This window comes from Mobula birostris, chromosome 10 (genome assembly GCF_030028105.1).
Source record: "Mobula birostris isolate sMobBir1 chromosome 10, sMobBir1.hap1, whole genome shotgun sequence".
Classification (NCBI taxonomy): Eukaryota; Metazoa; Chordata; class Chondrichthyes; order Myliobatiformes; family Myliobatidae; genus Mobula; species Mobula birostris.
This window is the reverse complement of record NC_092379.1, coordinates 130,144,100-130,163,176: the sequence shown is the minus strand read 5'-3', so window position 1 is coordinate 130,163,176 and position 19,077 is coordinate 130,144,100. Positions and strand designations below refer to the sequence as shown.

Sequence of the window (19,077 nt, the reverse complement as noted above, 5' to 3'; positions counted from 1 at the left end):
TCTGCCATAGTTGGATGCATCAGCAAGGGAGATGAGGTTGAGTACAGGTCTACGGTAGGAAACTTTGTCACATGGTGTGAGCAGGATTATCTGCAGCTTAATGTGAAAAAGACTAAGGAGCTGGTGGTAGACCTGAGGAGAGCTAAGGTACCGGTGACCCCTGTTTCCATCCAGGGGGTCCATGTAGACATGGTGGAGGATTACAAATACCTGGGGATACGAATTGACAATAAACTGGACTGGTCTAAGAACACTAAGGCTGTCTACAAGAAGGGTCAGAGCCGTCTCTACTTCCTGAGGTGACTGAGGTCCTTTAACATCTGCCGGACGATGCTGAGGATGTTCTACGAGTCTGTGGTGGCCAGTGCTATCATGTTTGCTGTCGTGTGCTGGGGCAGCAGGCTGAGGGTAGCAGACACCAACAGAATCAACAAACCCGTTCGTAAGGCCAGTGATGTTGTAGGGATGGAATTGGACTCTCTGATGGTGGTGTCTGAAAAGAGGATGCTGTCTAAGTTGCATGCCATCTTGGTTAATGTCTCCCATCCACTACATAATGTACCGGGTGGGCACAGGAGTACATTCAGCCAGAGACTCATTCCTCCGAGATGCAGCACAGAGCGTCATAGGAAGTCATTCCTGCCTGTGGCCATCAAACTTTACAACTCCTCCCTTGGAGGGTCAGACACCCTGAGCCAATAGGCTGGTCCTGGACTTATTTCATAATTTACTGGCATAATGTACATATTACTATTTAACTATTTATGGTTCTAATTACTATTTATTATTCATGGTGCAATTGTAACGAAAACCAATTTCCCCCAAGATCAATAAAGTATGACTATGACTATGAAACTGGAGCACCCAGAGGGAACCCAGCTGATCATGGGGAGAACATACAAACTCCTTACAGACAGCGGTGGTAATTGAATCTAGGCCACCACATTGCCTCCAACATTCAGATACGGCCTTCCTAATTAAGTGATTGAAGTTGTTTTATGATCTACAGTGATCACGAGGATCTTTTTCTCAAAGGAATGAGTACTGATGATAGCATTGAGACTTCCACTTGATGAGCTTGGCCACTGCCAGACATTGCTGTGATACAATGTTAACTTACCATTTTAAGCTCTGCATTTCAATGTGGCAAGCTCTTGCCAGCTCTTGGGCAAAGACTGTTTTACCTCTTGTGGGTGCCATTACAGTGGGGTCCCTGGAAGAATATTGAGGCTTTAAACTGTGCTGTGAAAGTATGTCCAGAGAGGGCTCCCTTAGTTATGGTCTGCCATCATCCTCATTCTCATGCCTTCTCTATGTCAAGGCTCTGCTCACTTCATTATCGTTTCATACAGCACACTGAGAAGGCTAAGGGGAAACCTGATGGAGGTATACTAAGGGATATAGATAGGAGTCAATAATAGTAATTTTATTTTCCCATTGCAGAAGCATCTAAAAGTAGAGATCTGTCTCGGAACAAGACGTTAGCTCTTTATTCATCTCCACTGAACCTGCCTGACTTGCTGAGTTCCTCCAGCATTTTCTGTGTGTTACTCTAAAACCAAAGAGCATAGATTTAAGTAGTTTCAGGGGATCTGAAGAAAAACTTTATTACCCAAATGGATGGTTGGAATTTTTTCGCACTGCCTGGTGGAGACAGGCACATTCGCAATATTTCATTATTGGGATAAGCAATTGAATTTCCAAGTCAGGGAAGGTTATTGGCCAAATACTGGTATATGGGATTTTTATTTTGGAGATCTCAGTGCGCATTTCTCTAGCCTCCTAGTGCCACCTGTGATTACAATTGCACTTGCGAATATCCCTGCGCTGAGACTTGAGGAGCTGTGGTCAAAGGGATCCTTGCGGAGCTATGGTCCTTGTCCCCTGTGAACCAGGATTCCTACTGATGTATGGCAGGGACAGACTGCATGTTGGTGGAAATGTTCTGATGGATGGTATTGACTATCAGTATTTTCTGCTGATGCTCATATACCAGGCTGTGATAAACTTTGCAATTCACCATGAGCTCCAGGAGCATGTGTAAATTTCTTGCACCACCTAAGTACTGTCTGCCCTTCTTTGAGCTTTCTGGAAGCACACAGTTCTGACAGATCTATATTCCTGAGTTCTTGCTGGTTTCTAGTCAAATGAGGGTCTGCTCTTGTTGAGTAGAGAGCACCTGAGATATCCTTTATTCAAACTGTAAACTAGGATTATGTATGTCAAAATGTTCAGTGAAATGCATCGTTTGCATCAGATCAAATCAGTGAGGATTGTGCTGGGGGCAGCCCCCAACCCAGGCTTCTGGCGCAAACATAGCTTGCTGACAACTCAGTAACAATCCTAACCCTTAAGTCTTTTGACTGTGGGAGGAAACCGGGGCACCCGGAGGAAACCTGCATGGCAACGGAGAGAACATACACACTCCTTACAGACAGTGGCAGGATTGGAACCCCAGTCACTGGTGCTGTAAAGTGTTATACTAACTGCCACACTACCATACCTTTTCCCTGATTCATTTCACAGGGAACCAACAAGTGGGCTTTACGTGTGGATTGATATTACCCGTGTATGCTCTGGCCGCTCCATTACTAAGTGTGCCATGCACTCTGATGTTTACAACAGAATGTGTCAGTATGTGAGGGTAGTTAGCAAATGCTTTTTGTGATAATTTCTTCTGCCGATGTTTTAAGGAGTGTGTGAGATGTAATTACATTTGTAGCCCAGTATTCTGACTTGCTTTTAATTGTTAATGGACACCTGAGTATATTAAGTGTAGTGATAGTGGTTTATCACTGTAGAAGTTTTAGGACATAAAACTAACTGCATTATATTTCAGAAATACTTTTGCCTCCATTATTCCACATGGTCTTGCACCTCTCATTGATCCCACGTTTGATGCACTCTGCCCAGTTGCTCAAACCTCTTCCAAAGATCAGCTATCTTCGGTTTTGCCTTCTCCTACCTCCTGATTTCAGAAATTGCTTATCAGACTTCAACATATCTCCATTTCTCCAAATTATTTGTGATCATCCCTTTCCCTTCCTACATTGTTTTCCTCGGTTTGTTTCCTCGCAGTTGAAGGAGCAGCACTGATATTGCTTCTTTTTTACATCCACTTGCTGTCCCTTAGCTTCACTTTGTCACACTTCAGACAATGCCCTCGATAAAATAAGGGGCAGCAACACTGAGAGGAAACATAGACACTGAAAATGTGCAGGTGAGGGAGGGGATGGAGTGTTTAGCAGAAAATGACATATGGAAGAAAGAAAAATAATAAGAACTCCACTCAGTGGGCACTTTATTAGGTATACCTGTACACTTGCTCGTTAATGCAAATATCTAATCAGCCAGTAATGTGGCAGAAACTCAATGTATAAAAGCATTCAGACATGGCCAAGAAGTTCAGTTGTTGTTCAGACCAAACATCAGAATGGGGAAGAAATGTGATCTAATTGATTTTGACTGTGGAATAATTATTGGTGCCAGATGGGGTGGCTTGAGTATCCCAGAAACTGATGATCAAGGATTTTCATGCATAGTGGTCTTTATAGTTCACAGAGAATGATGTCAGTTTTTTTTAATCCAGTGTATACACACTTTGATAGTAAATGTACTTTGAACTTTGAGCAGCAGCTCTGTAGGCATAAACACCTTGTTACTGAGAGAAGTCAGAAGGGAATGGCCAGACTGGTTCAAACTGACAGGAAGGTGACAGAAACTCAAATAACCACGTGTTACAATTGTGATGTGCAGAAGAGCATCTCTGAACACACAACGTCGAACCTTGAAGTGGATGGGCTACAGCAGCAGAAAACAAACTGGTAGCCAAAAGCAGATTAAAATAACTGTTCAAATGGGGAGAAAACAGTTGTATAATTATAGGTGTAGGTTTAAGTGCCAAAGAAGGTGAAGTATATTAGCATTAATTTTACATAACATCAATCTATTCATGAGTTTGCTCACCTATCATCAGTACTACCAGATAGCCATTTATTACTTATCTAACAAGCATCTTTTAACTCTTTTCATTGCCTTGATCTGAATATATTGCATCACAACTATTGGGATTCTTATGATCTCTTGCTGGAAGTTTGGTCTGCGATATCAGGGAAACTATGTATGGGTGTGATCCCCAGTAGAAATTTAACCTTCACGTTATTTTAGCAAATGGGAAGTGCAAAGCAAGTTAGAAAATTAGAAGGAAGTAGAAATTCATTCTCGACTTTTAAGCTAAACATACAAGTATAGTAATGTCTGCAAGTTGTACTTTCATATTGAAGTGATGTTCCAGTTTGTTTTTCGAACAAGTGATTGAGGGAAAATTTGTCCCCTCAGGAGTTTAACAGAAATCCCTATCTTGACTATTTCGTAATAAATTAACGTTCTTAGTCTCTTTCAAATGTTTAGAGATTCTGAGGAGTTTCACTGGAACTTCAGTGATTTGGCAGTGGGTAAAGACATTAAAACTAAATGCAGGTATGTCACTGGAATGGCAGCTCTGATTGAGAGAACATCCATCCTTGAGTGAAACATTTTAAATTAGCGTTTTAACCACAAGATAAGCAGAAAAAGAAACCTGGATGTAACTCTGGAAATATATTGCAGTATGGGATTGTTGTAAACGTATATTCTGCTGTATTCCTGTGGGATTATATTCCTGCCCTCAAAATTATGTACTGTAGTTTTCAAAAAATGGCATCATCATATTCTGTATATTATGCTGCATTGATTCTTTTTAGTTTAGACAATTAAAAGCAAGTAAAATGAATAAAACTGTTTTATATGGGAGTTCAGCAGAAAGAGCTTCCCAGTGTTTCCTGTGAACCTCTGACAAGTGACTATTACTATTACTATTGCTACAGTTGTACAACTTTTGAAGTAAATCTGTTCGTTTAGCAGGATTTGACTTCAGACTGTCAGCCAACTCATTTTCATTGGAAATATTATCTTTGTTTTTGATATAGTTATGGAGAGCAAAAAACTGATAAGTGCAACTGACATTCATCACTCGGGAGCATTGTTGAAGTCTCTTAATGAGCAGCGGGTCCAAGGACTATTCTGTGATATTACGATAATTGTGGAAGATCGCAAATTCCGAGCACATAAGAATGTCTTGTCATCTGCTAGTAGCTACTTCCATCAACTTTTCATTCTCGACGGCACTAGCAATGTAAACGGACAAATCCTCGAACTGAGCTTCGTCAGAGCTGAGGTATTTGCAGAGGTTCTGAATTTTATCTACACCTCCAAATTGATCCGTGTGAATGCCGAACTTGCAAGTGAGTTGATTCAGTCTGGGCAGGCCCTAGGGCTAAAATTCCTTGCTGACTTAGGGGAATCACTTTCAAAGTTAAAAGGACTAACACCAGCTGTCAACAGTGCTGCTTCTGTGACAGATTCCAGGGCTGAGACCTCACAGAAGATCGCTGCTGATGCAACAGTGGAACCTGAATGCTTGATTATACACGTTGAGGAAGGAGGTCTAGGACCTCGAATAACGGATGCTTTTTCCCTACACAGTGCAGAGTTTAGGGATTCGAATGGTAACAGTAATGTCTCTCCCAGTGGTGAAGACTCAGAGGATAATGACGATGTCATTTTCTGCAGTGAAATTTCACCACCTAAGCAAAGCTGCAGTGTAGTTAGCAAGAGTTCAATGCAAACAAATATCATTGTTCCTAATATACCAGTGAGTTCTGATGATGTAAGAACGCAAACAAAACATGCCACTCTGTTGCCAGAGACTGAGCAAAATACTATGAGTACCCAACAAAGTACACAGACAGCTAATGTGAACTATCCTCAAGATGGCAACCACCTTGTAACTGAAGATAAAATGGCTGGCATTGACACATTGGCTAAAGGTTGCAGAGTTTATGCAAATATCGACACAAACCCTAACACGTATCACGTCGTGGTTCCAAACAAAGAGGACCTAACCAACCGTGAACCGAAGCAGAACAGAGAGCCTGGATCCCCTGACAAGAACTTGCTTCTGATCGGAGACAAGGTATCAGATGGTGGAGGCCACTCAAGCATTCAGATCGTGCCTGAAAATTCCAGTAATCATATAAATAATTCAAGACCCATGTACATCAATGAGCAGAACTTTCCGGATGCAAAACGAATGAAAAGGGAACAAGATCATTATGAGTTAGTTGTAGATGGCCGATTATTTTACGTTTGTATTGTTTGTAAGCGATCATATGCATGCCTGACTAGCCTGAGGAGGCACTTCAACGTTCATTCCTGGGAGAAGAAATATCCTTGTCATTACTGTGAGAAAGTGTTTCCTCTTGCAGAGTATCGTACTAAGCATGAAATCCTTCACACTGGTGAACGGCGATACCAGTGCCTGACCTGTGGTGAGACCTTCATCAGTTACCAGGTGATGGCTTCACACATTAGGTCCGTCCACAGCAAAAAGACTGGAAAGAGTGCAGCTGAAGACGAGACCGATTCAAAACTTTACCGTTTACTGCCATGCAAAACCTTACAGATCAGGCAGTATGGGTTCCTGACTGCAAGTGCATCGGGCGCAATGGCCGAGATTAATGATGATGGAATTGTGTATCATGTAGGAGATGAGGATGAAGGAGCTTCACAGCAGACCCCGGAAACCATAGGGGGTGGCAAGCCCACTAGCTGGGATGATATTTTTCCTCAGGAAGGAACCCCAGTTTACAGATACAATTCCTTAGATGGCAATTCCGAATTAGAATTTGTTATACCAGAGTCCTTCAGAGAAATGGCTTGAAGTCATTGAGACTATGATGGAACTAAACATGGTAAGAAAATGGATTGCAATGCCAGGTTAACTGCTGACAGCCAACCTTTGGTGGTAGCATTGTACTAACTGACCAGTTAAGCATTTTGTGTTTCAGGCAAATGATTCAGTGGCTGGACCATTGTGTGGGTAACCTACGGTCGTTTTTTATCGAAGAAAAAGCATTTCTGTTAAACGTGATGATGTCCCTGTAGAATGCATCATGAAATGTGAAGCCAAATGTGGCTGTGGCTTTGAACAAAGATGCAGATATTTCGTCAGAAGTAGCCAGAAGTCAACGGACATTCATATACAATGTGCACCATTGAAATTATTTTCATCTTTGGTGATCTAGCAGCCATTACCCAGATGTTTATTTTTACATATTTCTAATCAGAAACTGATTTTATGGAAACTTAATGTGCTAGCACTTCGGGTTTCACATTGTAGGGCTGAGGTAAAAGGCTGCTGTTGAGCGTGTTCTGGCAAATCCTTATCAATCATCTTTCTACGCATTATGTGAAACTGTTTTACATGCTAAACCAATCACAAAACCCTTCTTCCTAAAGTGACTTCCTAGCATTTTAAAAGAAGATGCACAAAAGACCACCAGATTACTGTGTAACTTTTAGCAGCAATATCATTAAACAAAGCTTCAAAAAAGGAGCAAGCCTAAATTCTAAACTTTTGTTAGTGGTGATGAATAGGTGAAAATTAATGAGTGAAATTTGTATAAATGTTGGATGTACCAGTATTTCTCCTACCAGCACTAGGACTCAATGGCTTAATTCTGTTTTAAGGTTTAGAAGGGAGGAGATAACGATAACAAGCTTATATCCACATTAGGGAAATATAGTTTAATTCAGAAAAGCTCGTCTTCCTTTCATTCTGTAATCATTGGTCTTGCAGCATCAATCACTCTTTTCACAATTTAATGTGTTATTTGAATTAAGAATGTGCCTGATTAAACTGGATTAATGCAAATAGAATGAATAATGGAAAAATAAATGGGTCAGGAAAAAATGATGGAACCTGTGAGTTGTTTAGTCCATCATGGACAACCCAATACAAAGTAGATTCCTTACTGGCCATTACTGTGATTTATGTTCTGTTGATTATTTTTTATTAAACTAGACGCTAATGCAGTACTTTGGGATGAAAGCTTTTAAATCTAACAGCTCAAGAAATGAACAGTTATCTTCAATATTTGCATTATCTGAAATATGCATGTTAAGTATAATTTTATCTGCTGGATTCCAATTTTACAAATGTTATTCCCTGGTTGTTTTTATTCTACTGTGAAGTTGAGAGTCTCTGTTCTTTTAAAAAAAATCTAGCTTCAATTTGCATAGAGTAATAACATCATTTTCATATATGCCTAAGGACTTATTTGTAGCTCTAATGAATGTTTTGCTGAAGTTTTGGACAGGCGAGTTGGGATTGCAAGGCTTTAACACAACAGATGCAGCATTTTTACATGCAATTTCACCCAAAATGCTTTAAAAACAAATCCTGGACAGTAATTATTGAGCTTAGCTTATTTTAATGGTCAAAATGTCACGGAGGTTATGCACGTCATTATCCCAGTCTATTGTTACTTAGTTGTGAACTGTTATAAGCAAAAAGATCTTGCTTTCTTGATATTCTCTGTAATGCATCTCATAGAAACTCTCACATTAAGTACTGTAGGCTAACATAATTGAACATGTATTTTGTAGCAAACATCCATTTAGCAAAAAAATCTTATCAGCACACTGACTTCCCTTTAGTGTATGGGTCAATATTGTACATATATTGCTTCATTTTTTTAATTAAAAGAATAAACCATGGTCCCATAAGTCTTTTGACATATAGAAAAAGTAATAAATATTGTAAAAGGAATAGCCTATCATTTTGTTTGTAACAGTTTTGCATGCATAGACTAGAACAAAACTGCAGAATAGAAAATCTTTTTATGCTTGCATAAAAATATTTCTTTTGAATTACCTGCAAATTGGCAAAACCATGTTGTTCTAAAGTAATAATGTTCTGTCCTGTTGTGCAAGCAAGGTTAATGCTTTTGTACCAGTGAAAATAATAAAACTACTAATATGTAAATATAGTTGTAACAAAGCTTCTTCATTAGTATAGGTTATTGTTAAGTCACTTTTCTATTTTCTTTAATTTGAAGCCTTAGAATGTAAGTTTATTTATTGTATTTGCTCTTTTGATGAAAAAATAATAAAATTTTCAGAATATATTGACGTATCTGCACTTTGTTTGGTTTGATAAAGCATTTGAATAACTATATATTCAAAAAATAGAATGTCATTGCAACAGATGTTCTTCTGATGGCGAATGCACAATTTCCTGTTGCTTCAGAGTAACCATGCTGGTAACTCAATTTAAAATATTCCTTTTCTTCTCTTGAAGGGACAAGAGGCTGTTAAGAGTAGGAACTCATGTACAGTATTGGCCACCCCTCCCCCCACTCACACACACTTTGCTAAAGGGTGTTTCTTGGTGTGTAACAAACGTTCAAAATCTCTCTGTACCCCAGGTCACCAGGAGAAGGTGCAATAGATTCACAAGGATGATACTGTAACTGAAGGGGATATACAGTATATATAAAATAATGCCGAATAGGCTAATGTTCTTTTCTAGAGAAATGAAATGGCAGACGGATGACCCAACAGAAGTCTTCAAGACCAAGAAACATGTTAGATGTTGAGAAAATGTATCCTCCTATCATCGAGTAGGTTGTATTAACATTATGTCCAGGCTTATAATTCATGAACCCGAGAGATTTTGCAGATATTGGAAATCTTGAGCAACACACACAAAATGCTGGAGGAACTCAAAAGTCCAGCAGCATCTGCAGAGCAGAAAAAAAACAGTTGACTTCCACTAGGACTGGAAATAAGTCAGAATTCTTATTCCCACCTTCCTATTCTGGTTTCTGATACCTTTCCTTCCAATCCTGATCAAGGGTCTCAACCAGAAATGTTAACTGCTAATTCCCCTCCATAGGTAATAATCCATGAGCTAGATTCTCTAGAGATGTTTCTTCATATTTATTTAATCATTTGAAATTAACCATGGTATAATAATCTAATATCAGTATGGTGTTCAAAGTATACAGCCTTGAGATCCATCTTGCAGGTAGCCACAAAACAAAGAAACAACTGAATTCACGAAGGAGCCTGACATGGAGGAAAAACACTAGAATGGACCAATTAGTCTGCATAAGAATTAGTAGTTCTATTTTTCATCTAAGTATATCAGAGACTTGTACTGAATAACCAACAGTAAAGGAAACATGCAGCGTAGCATTCTACACAGTAGGAGCTGAACAGACATTTCTGTTCTGCATGGCTCATTAGCAGATTTAACTGCTGCCTTTACTCTGATCTGCAGGGCTGCTGATTGAAAATATTAAGTGTTTACAAAGGGATTTAAAGTCCATTAAGCACTCCATTGAGAACAGTTTCCTTGCTTGTTATGTAAGCAGTTTTAAATTGACTTGGGGGTTGATGTGATACTAAAAAGATTTCCATTTATAAGCCTGCATCCTTTCCAAATTCATTTAATTGGGAATCTTGATAGCATTTCGGTCACTTCAAAGCCACAAGCTGTGTTTAATTCAAGATTTGCACACATTTGCAGGTTAAAGAAGAAAGATGAAGGTTAGCTTTGTTTGCCACATATACATCAAAACATACAGTGAAATGTGTTGTTTGCGTCAACAACCAACACATTCTGATTATGCTGGGACAGCCCGCAAGTGTTGCCACATTTGTGCACCAGCATTGTGTCCCCACAACTTACTAACCCAGATAAGTGAAGTTGTTCATTTTGGTAGGTCAAATATGATGGCAGAATATAGTATTAATGTTAAGACTCTTGGCAGTGTGGAGGATCTTGGGGTCTGAGTCCATAAGACATTCAAAGCTGCTACGCAGGTTGACTGGTTAAGAAGGCATATGGTGCATTGGCCTTCATCAATCATGAGATTGAGTTTAAGAGCCGAGAGGTAATGTTACAGTTATATAGGACCCTGGTCAGACCACAGTTGGAGTACTGTGCTCAGTTCTGGTCGCCTCACCACAGGAAGGCTGTGGAAACTATAGAAAGGGTGCAGAGGAGAATTACAAGGATGTTGCCTGGATTGGAGAGCATGCCTTATGAGAATAGGTTGAGTGAACTTGGCCTTTTCTCCTTGAAACGATGGAAGATGAGAGGCGACCTGATAGAGGTGTATAAAATGATGAGAGGCATTGATCGTGTGGATAGTCAGAGGCTTTTTCCCAGGGCTGAAATGGCGAGCATGAGAAGGCACAGTTTTAAGGTGCTTGGAAGTAGGCACAGAGGAAATGTCGGGTAAGTTTTTAACGCAGAAAGTGGTGAGTGCGTGGAATGGGCTGCCAGCAACAGTGGTGGAGGTGGATACGATAGGGTCTTTTAAGAGGCTCCTGGATAGGTAGATGGAGCTTAGAAAAATAGAGGGCTATGGGTAACCCTAGGTAATTTCTAAGGTAAGTACATGTTCAGCACAGCTTTGTGGGCCGAAGGGCCTGTATTGTGCTGTAGGTTTTCTATGTTTCTAACCCAAACCTGCACATCTTTGGAATGTGGAAGGAAACTCACACAATCATGGCAAGAACATACAAACTTCTTACAAATAGTGGAGTGCACTAACTGCCTCGCTGCCATGTTACCCACACTGAGTTCCAAGTCAATGCTGACTGGTTGATTGAAACATTTAACAGGATGGGCCTAGCAATCACATCTGCAGATCAGAGGTCTGCTACCAACTGACCCCTGCTGCACCCTCCAAAACAAGACTCTGAAGAATGTGGGCCACTTCCCATGTCTTGGGATCCTCCTCTCAATGCAGACAGGCATTAATGAAGGCAATAGTGAATTTCTTAAAGATGTCACTTTTGGCCAACTGAGGAAAAAGGTGTTTGAAGGTCAGGTCCAGGGCAAAACGTGGTCTGTAGTGATCTTTGGTCTCCAGTATAACTGTGACTTAGATCATCTCATTGCACACATCTCAGGACACAGTCTGCAAAATCCTCCACATCCACTAGAGGGTTAAACGCACGAATGTTAACCCTCCAAGGCTAATATTCTCAACACAAAGACTCTGATAAGACTCAGTCAGCTCAATATAATCCTCATGCTTGACACTAGATTTCTTAAAAAGGCACCCTATTCCTTGTAGGTGGACAGAGGAAAAGGCCCAAGGAAATTGTTGAAGACTGTTGGAAAGAATGTAACATCTCCATTGACTTCAATGAATCCTTGGCCTGTGTTTACTCAATATGAAAATTATGAAAGGGATAGATAAGATAGAGGTAGGGAAGTTGTTTCCGCTGGAAGGTGAGAGTACCTGAGACTAGAACTAGGGGACATAGCCTCAAGATTCAGGGGAGTAGATTTAGGATGGAGATGAGGAGGAACTGCTTTTCCCAGAGAGTGGTGAATCTGTGGAATTCTCTGCCCAATGAAGCCGTGGAGGCTACCTCAGTAAATATATTTAAGACAAGGTTGGATAGATTTTTGCATAGTAAGGGAATTAAGGGTTATGGGGAAAAGGCAGGTAGGTGGAGATGAGTCCATGGCCAGATCAGCCATGATCTTATTGAATGGTGGAGCAGGCTCGATGGGCCAGATGGCCGACTCCTGCTCCTATTTCTTATGTTCTTATGAATTTGCAGCTTTCAGGATGACACCTTCGTGGAACAGAAGCAGGCAGAAGCCCAGTTCAAATGGCAAGTGGGTCTTTCATCTTCTTCAACTGGGAAATGAAGATTTCATAGTGGCCTTATCAGTTGCTTCAGAACCCACAATACCAGAGCAGAAGCATCATCAATTCTAATGCTCAGCATAAAATAGCATGCCTTCTTATTCCTACTAGCAGGGAGGAGATACAGGAGCCTGAAGACACATAACTTTTTAGGAACAGGATTTGGAAACAGCCCATAAACATTACCTTGCTATTTTGCTCCCTTTTTGCACTGTCCAGGCTGGTCCTGGCATAATTTACATATTACTATTTAATTATTTATGGTTTTATTACTACTTAATTATTTATGGTGCAACTGTAACAAAAACCAATTTCCCCCAGGATCAATAAAGTATGACTATGACTATTTATTTATTTTAAGTTTCTTATTGTAACTTATGTTTTATGTATTACATTGTACTGTTGCTGAAAACAAATTTCATGACACGCCAGTGACAATAAACCTGATTCGGATTCTGGAGTTTAGGGAGAAGAGCTAGGAAGCGTTTGTGTATATATTGGCTCACCAGACCTTCCCCTTCTCAGTTTAATCTCCAAATGGATTTATAAAACTTGAAAAAACTAGGATATTTCTTCATTAAAAATGCATTTTTTTCTTTTCCTATACCTTCCAATGTCATCTTTAGCAGTAGTGTTCTTCCCTCCTGATTGCTTGAGAGTCACCACACGAGGTGTACTTCATTAGGAGTTCGAGGAGATTCGTATGCTGCCAAACAAAATTTGCAAATTTCTATCGATGTACCAGGGATACATCGATGACTGGTTACGTCACCACCTAGTGTGGAGGCTCCAATGTGCAGGATCGAAAGAGGGTTTGTAAATAATTCCCCATGTAATACAGTTTTACAGGAGAACCTCCGACTGGGCGTTAATTGATATTTTCTTTCAGCTATTGATTGAGATACAATGTGGAACAGGCCCTTTGAGTCGTGCTGCCCAGCAAACCCTAGCCTAATCACAGGACAGTTTACAATGAACAATTAACCTACCAACCACTACATCTTTGGACCCAGAGGAGACCCACATGGTCACGGGGAGAACATACAAACTCCTTACAGACAGTAGCGGGAATTGAACCTGGGTCATTGGTTCTGTAAAGCGTTGTGCATACCACTATGCTAACATACCACCCTAACGCCTACAATGTGATCTCCTTGCCTTGATCATTGGTGCATTATAAGCTTGGATATGTCCCTTAATATAGTTTCAACTAAGTGTGATTTGCATAGCTAAAAAAAAACATTTTATACATTGAATGAAACACAATATTATAAGGTTAGCTTGTCATATGTATATCAAAACACAGTGAAGTGCACTGTTCGTGTCACATCAAATCTGCGAGGGTTGTGCAAGTGTTGCAAGCCATACTTCCGGCAATATACATGCCCACAACTTACCAGCCCTTCCTCATACATCTTTGAGATGTGGGAGGAAACTGGAGCAACCGGAGGAAACCCATGCAGCCACGGGGAGAACGTACAAACTCATTAAAGACAGCAGTGGAAATCAAGCCCCGATTGACAATTACTGTAAGGTGACTGTGCTAACCGCTACTTTACCATGTCACCCCGATTCAAGCACATTTTCAATCATTTCTCTGGCTTGGGGCTGCTTACATACTGGCTTGTTACAGTATGTTTCCAGTCTCAGTTTTGGTTCTGCTTTCATTTCCAACTTCCATCACCCCACATGACCCCCCCCCCCCCCACCCCCTCCGGCCCTTTGCAACCAGACTGTAAATGAACCAGACAGCTGAGCAGATGGGAAGATGGAGAACTGGGCCAGGATTGTGCGCTGAAGGCTAGCAGAGCTGGAAGAGGGCGAGACTTTCAGGGATGGCTGGCGAGCAGATGGAGAGAACAAAAAAAAACAGAACAGCAGAAAATTGATTACCTACACTGCCAGTTCTGCTCAGTTTTTGTGCAGTCTGTGCAAATAAGATTTCTCAGAGGTAGATTACTGCATCATTGGTATATTTTGGATTTTTTTTTTATCTATAAAGGTCTCTGTAAGGTAACACAAGATGTTGTGGCAATCAATATTGCTGGACAATGCTTTTCAAGTGTTCAGTTATTTCAGAATCTGAATCAGGTTTAATATCACTGATATATGTCATGGCATTTATTGCTCTGCAGCAGCAGTACAGAGCAATACATAAAATACTATACATTACAATAAGAAATATATATAAATTCAATAAGTAATGCACAGTGAGGTTACTGTTCATGGGATGGATCATTGCCCATTCAGAAATCTGATGGCAGAGGGGAAGTCAGCTCAAGATGAACTGTCCCATGAACTACATTATTCTAGTGCAGAGTTGACTGCCCAATTCCTGATAATGCCTAATTAATTCAGTTTTTTTAGAATTATGCATCATCAGTCTAACTAGTTATATCAGTTAAAGCTGTGATCTCAAAGTTCAAAGTAAATTTGTTATCGAAGTACATACACGTCACCAAATACTCCCCTGAGATTCATTTCCTTGCAGGCGTTCACAGTAGAACAAAGAAATACAATCGAATCAATGAAAAACTACACTCAAAGACTTAAAAACAACTATTGTGCAAAAGAAGACGAACTGTACGTAACTGAGAGTTCAACGTCCATTTATTGTCAAAATATGCATACATTATACAACCTTGAGGTTCGTCTCCTTACAGGCAGCCATGAAACAAAGAAATGCAAAAGAACCTATTAAAAAGAGACTGTCACACAACCAAGGTGCAGAGGGAAAATATAAATAAATAATACTGAGAATATGAGTTGTCGAGTCCTTGAAAATGAGTCCATCGGCTGTGGAATCAGTTTAGTGTAGAGGTGAGTGAAGCTATCCACTCTAGTTCAGAGGACACACAGTCCTCTTTTATTGTCATTTAATGCATGCATTAAGAAATGATATAATGTTTTTCCAGAATGATATCACAGAAACACATGACAAACTGACTTAAAAACTGACAAAAACCACATAATTATAACATATAGTTACAACAGTGCAAAGCAATGCCGTAATTTGATAAGAACAGACCATGGGCATGGTAAAATGAGCCAGATGGTTGTAGGGTAATAACTGTTCCTGAACCTGGTGGTTCTTCCTTTGGCCTGATACAAGTTAAGTGCTAATCCTCTGATCTGAGAAGAGATATGAGTATACAGTGTAATTATGGATAAAACGATGTGTTATTCTGAAAATAACAAAGTCAGTTTGCCGAGAGTTACTTGTGTGACCCTAAGCAATGTCAGTAAGCTTTTCAGCTGTGGGTTATGCCGGTCTGGGTCTGTTCTCGTCTCATGCGCAGGTGTACATATTCTGCAGCAACGAGCTGGGTTGCAAACCCTGGACCATGTCCCTTCCCCCACTCCCGAAACTGCCTGGAGATAGTGAGGACGATTGTACTGCCAATCCCAAAACCCCAGGCCAGCTGCCTCCGTGCCAATCAGCGGAGCAGAGCACGTTTCTAATTTCATCATTTCCTGATCAATCCTGCGATTATTTTCAGAAATTTTTAGCTGGACTTTCCCCAAAACTCGATGACCTTTCTTATTATTTGTTTTGCCCTGCGCGTTGGAAATTAAGGCGTTTTCTATTCCCAAGCCTTTGCATATGATTTATCTTTGCAGCTGTTTGGACCAACTGAAAAGATAAGGCATATGCTAAGACGTGGTGTTGTGGAGTCAGGAATAGAGAAGACCTCTTGCTAAATATGATAGTTCCAAAGTTAGCTGATGTTGTTCCTCAGAATCAGTATGAAACATGTGGGTTCTAGTGTCCTCAATGGAGCCACTTTGCTTCAGTACACATTGGGGTTTAGTTCTTGAAATGCTAGTAACACTGAGTCTTTTTTGTTCCCAATATATAGGATTGGTTTCTGCATTTCACATTGCCCCAGGATTGAGCGTTTTGCAACCTGTGCAGTCGAAGCCATCTTCACAATGAATGGCAGCTTTTTTGAGGAATTTTGGCTTACCTTGTACGCGGTTCCCCACTACGTCAGAGAGGCATGGAGGGAAATCGTCCGCTACCGGAGAAACTCTGGATGTGACGTACCTTTCCTTTTTTCTCTGCCTCAAAATTAAGTTGAGCTGAACAGAATTCCTACTGCTGAATTTTTTCCCCAGCCCCTTATATAGGAGAATAGCACCTCATCCATCGACCAGGCCTGTTAGGATCTTCTACATAAGTTCAACAGTTTCACAGAATCAACATTTTCTGTTTGTACCAATCCACAGGATCCATGGTGAATTTCAGTTCCTGGGCCTACTTCTCTCATTTACGCCAGGTGCAGGTTGAAGTTTTGTTTCTCATCCCTATACTAAAGAAGATAGAATAATTCGCACAGAAACAGACCCTTCAGCCCTCAGTGTTGTGCCAGACCAATTAAATTAGTAATCAAATGGTCAACTAATCGCTTTTAGAACATAGAACAAGTCCCCTTCCCTTTGAGCTTTTAAACTCTCCTGCAAACTACTTAGTGCAGTTATCATGCACTCGAACAGAAAAGAGGGGTATGGGGCAAATGTAAGCAAACAGAGCTAGCTTCGATGTGAATCTTGGTTGGTATGGGCCAGTGAACTGAAGGGCCTGTTTTGATGCTGTATGACTTGTGACTTTCATCTGCCTTATGGTATTTCACTCCTTTGTTCTCTCATACCCCTTCTCCACATATTAAAACTTGTCATCGCTAACTTTTGACAGCTCAAAGTTCAAAGTACATTTATTATCAAAGTGCCTACATGCCTCTATATACCACCTTGAGATCCTTCTCCTCACACGCGTTCACAGTCAAACTAGGAAACACAATAGAATCGAGCCTGTGCCCCTCAGCTATGTGGAGTACTTCGCCATGTATTCAACCTGAGCCTGAGGCTCCAGAGGGTTCCTGTATTGTGGAAGACGTTCTGCCTCGTCCCTGTGCCAAAGACGCCATGCCCTAGCGGCCTCAATGACTACAGACCGGTGGCATTGACCTCCCACATAATGAAGAACCTGGAGAGACTTGTTCTGGAGCTGCTCCGGCCTATGGTCAGGCCGCACTTTGATCCCCTCCAGTTCACCTACCAGCCCCGACTAGGAGTTGAGGATGCCATCGTCTTCCTGCTGAACTGTGTCTAGGCCCACCTGGACAAGCCAGCGAGCTTTGTGAGGGTCATGTTTTTTGACTTCTCCAGTGCGTTCAACACCATCCGCCCTGCTCTGCTGGGGGAGAAGCTGACAGCGATGCAGATGGCTGCTCCCCTGGTGTCATGGATTCTTGATTACCTGACTGGCAGACCACAGTACATGTGCTTGCAACACTGTGTGTCCGACAGAGTGATCAGCAGCACTGGGGCTCCACAGGGGACTGTCTTGTCTCCCTTTCTCTTCACCATTTACACCTCAGACTTCAACTACTGCAAAGAGTCTTGTCATCTTCAGAAGTTTTCTGATGACTCTGCCATAGTTGGATGCATCAGCAAGGGAGATGAGGTTGAGTACAGGGCTACGGTAGGAAACTTTGTCACATGGTGTGAGCAGAATTATCTGCAGCTTAATGTGAAAAAGACTAAGGAGCTGGTGGTAGACCTGAGGAGAACTAAGGTACTGGTGACCCCTGTTTCCATCCAGGGGGTCCATGTGGACATGGTGGAGGATTACAAGTACCTGGGGATACGAATTGACAATAAACTGGACTGGTCTAAGAACATTAAAGCTGTCTACAAGAAGGGTCAGAGCCGTCTCTATTTCCTGAGGAGACTGAGGTCCTTTAACATCTGCTGAACGATGCTGAGGATGTTCTACGAGTCTGTGGTTGCTAGTGCGATCATGTTTGCTGTTGTGTGCTGGGGCAGCAGGCTGAGGGTGACAGACACCAACAGAATCAACAAACTCATTCGTAAGGCCTGTGATGTTGTGGGGATGGAACTGGACTCTCTGACGGTGGTGTCTGAAAAGAGGATGCTGTCCAAGTTGCATGCCATCTTGGACAATGTCTCCCATCCACTACATAATGTTCTGGGTGGGCACAGGAGTACATTCAGCCAGAGACTCATTCCACCGAGATGCAACACAGAGCGTCATAGGAACTCATTCCTGCCTGTGGCCATCAAACTTTACAACTCCTCCCTTGGAGGGTCAGACACCCTGAGCCAATAGGCTGGTCCTGGACTCATTTCATAATTTACTGGCATAATTTACATATTACTATTTAACTATTTATGGTTCTATTGCTATTTATTATTTATGAAGCAACTGTAATAAAAACCAATTTCCCCCGGGATCAATAAAGTATGACTATGACTACTATTAGAAACTACACACAAAGATTGACAAACAATGTGTAAAAGAAGACAAACTGTAAAAATAAATAAATAGACAGATAAATAACGCCAAGAATGTGAGTTGTCGATTTCTTGAATGTTAGTCCATAGGTTGTGGAATCAGTTCAGAGTTGAGATAAGTGAAGTTATCCCCGCTGGTTCAAGAGCCTGATGGTTGAGGGCTAATAACTGTTCCTGAACCTCATGATGTGGGACCTAA

At 41.1% G+C, this 19,077-nt stretch overlaps 1 protein-coding gene across 8 annotated transcripts in view; it reads left to right on the top strand.

Moving 5' to 3' along the window:
* zbtb33 (zinc finger and BTB domain containing 33) overlaps positions 1–8,967 on the top strand; it is a 49,245-nt gene extending 40,278 nt beyond the window's left edge. For 6 of the 8 annotated variants that reach the window (XM_072270972.1, XM_072270969.1, XM_072270971.1 and 3 more), the window contains one exon: positions 4,968–8,967. In XM_072270972.1, the coding sequence (XP_072127073.1) occupies positions 4,968–6,760 (1,793 nt within the window). In that variant the 3' untranslated portion in view covers positions 6,761–8,967. The remainder of the gene's footprint in view (positions 1–4,967) is intronic. The other 2 variants (XM_072270968.1, XM_072270967.1) reach the window with 2 other exon arrangements.
* Positions 8,968–19,077: the final 10,110 nt, after the last annotated feature.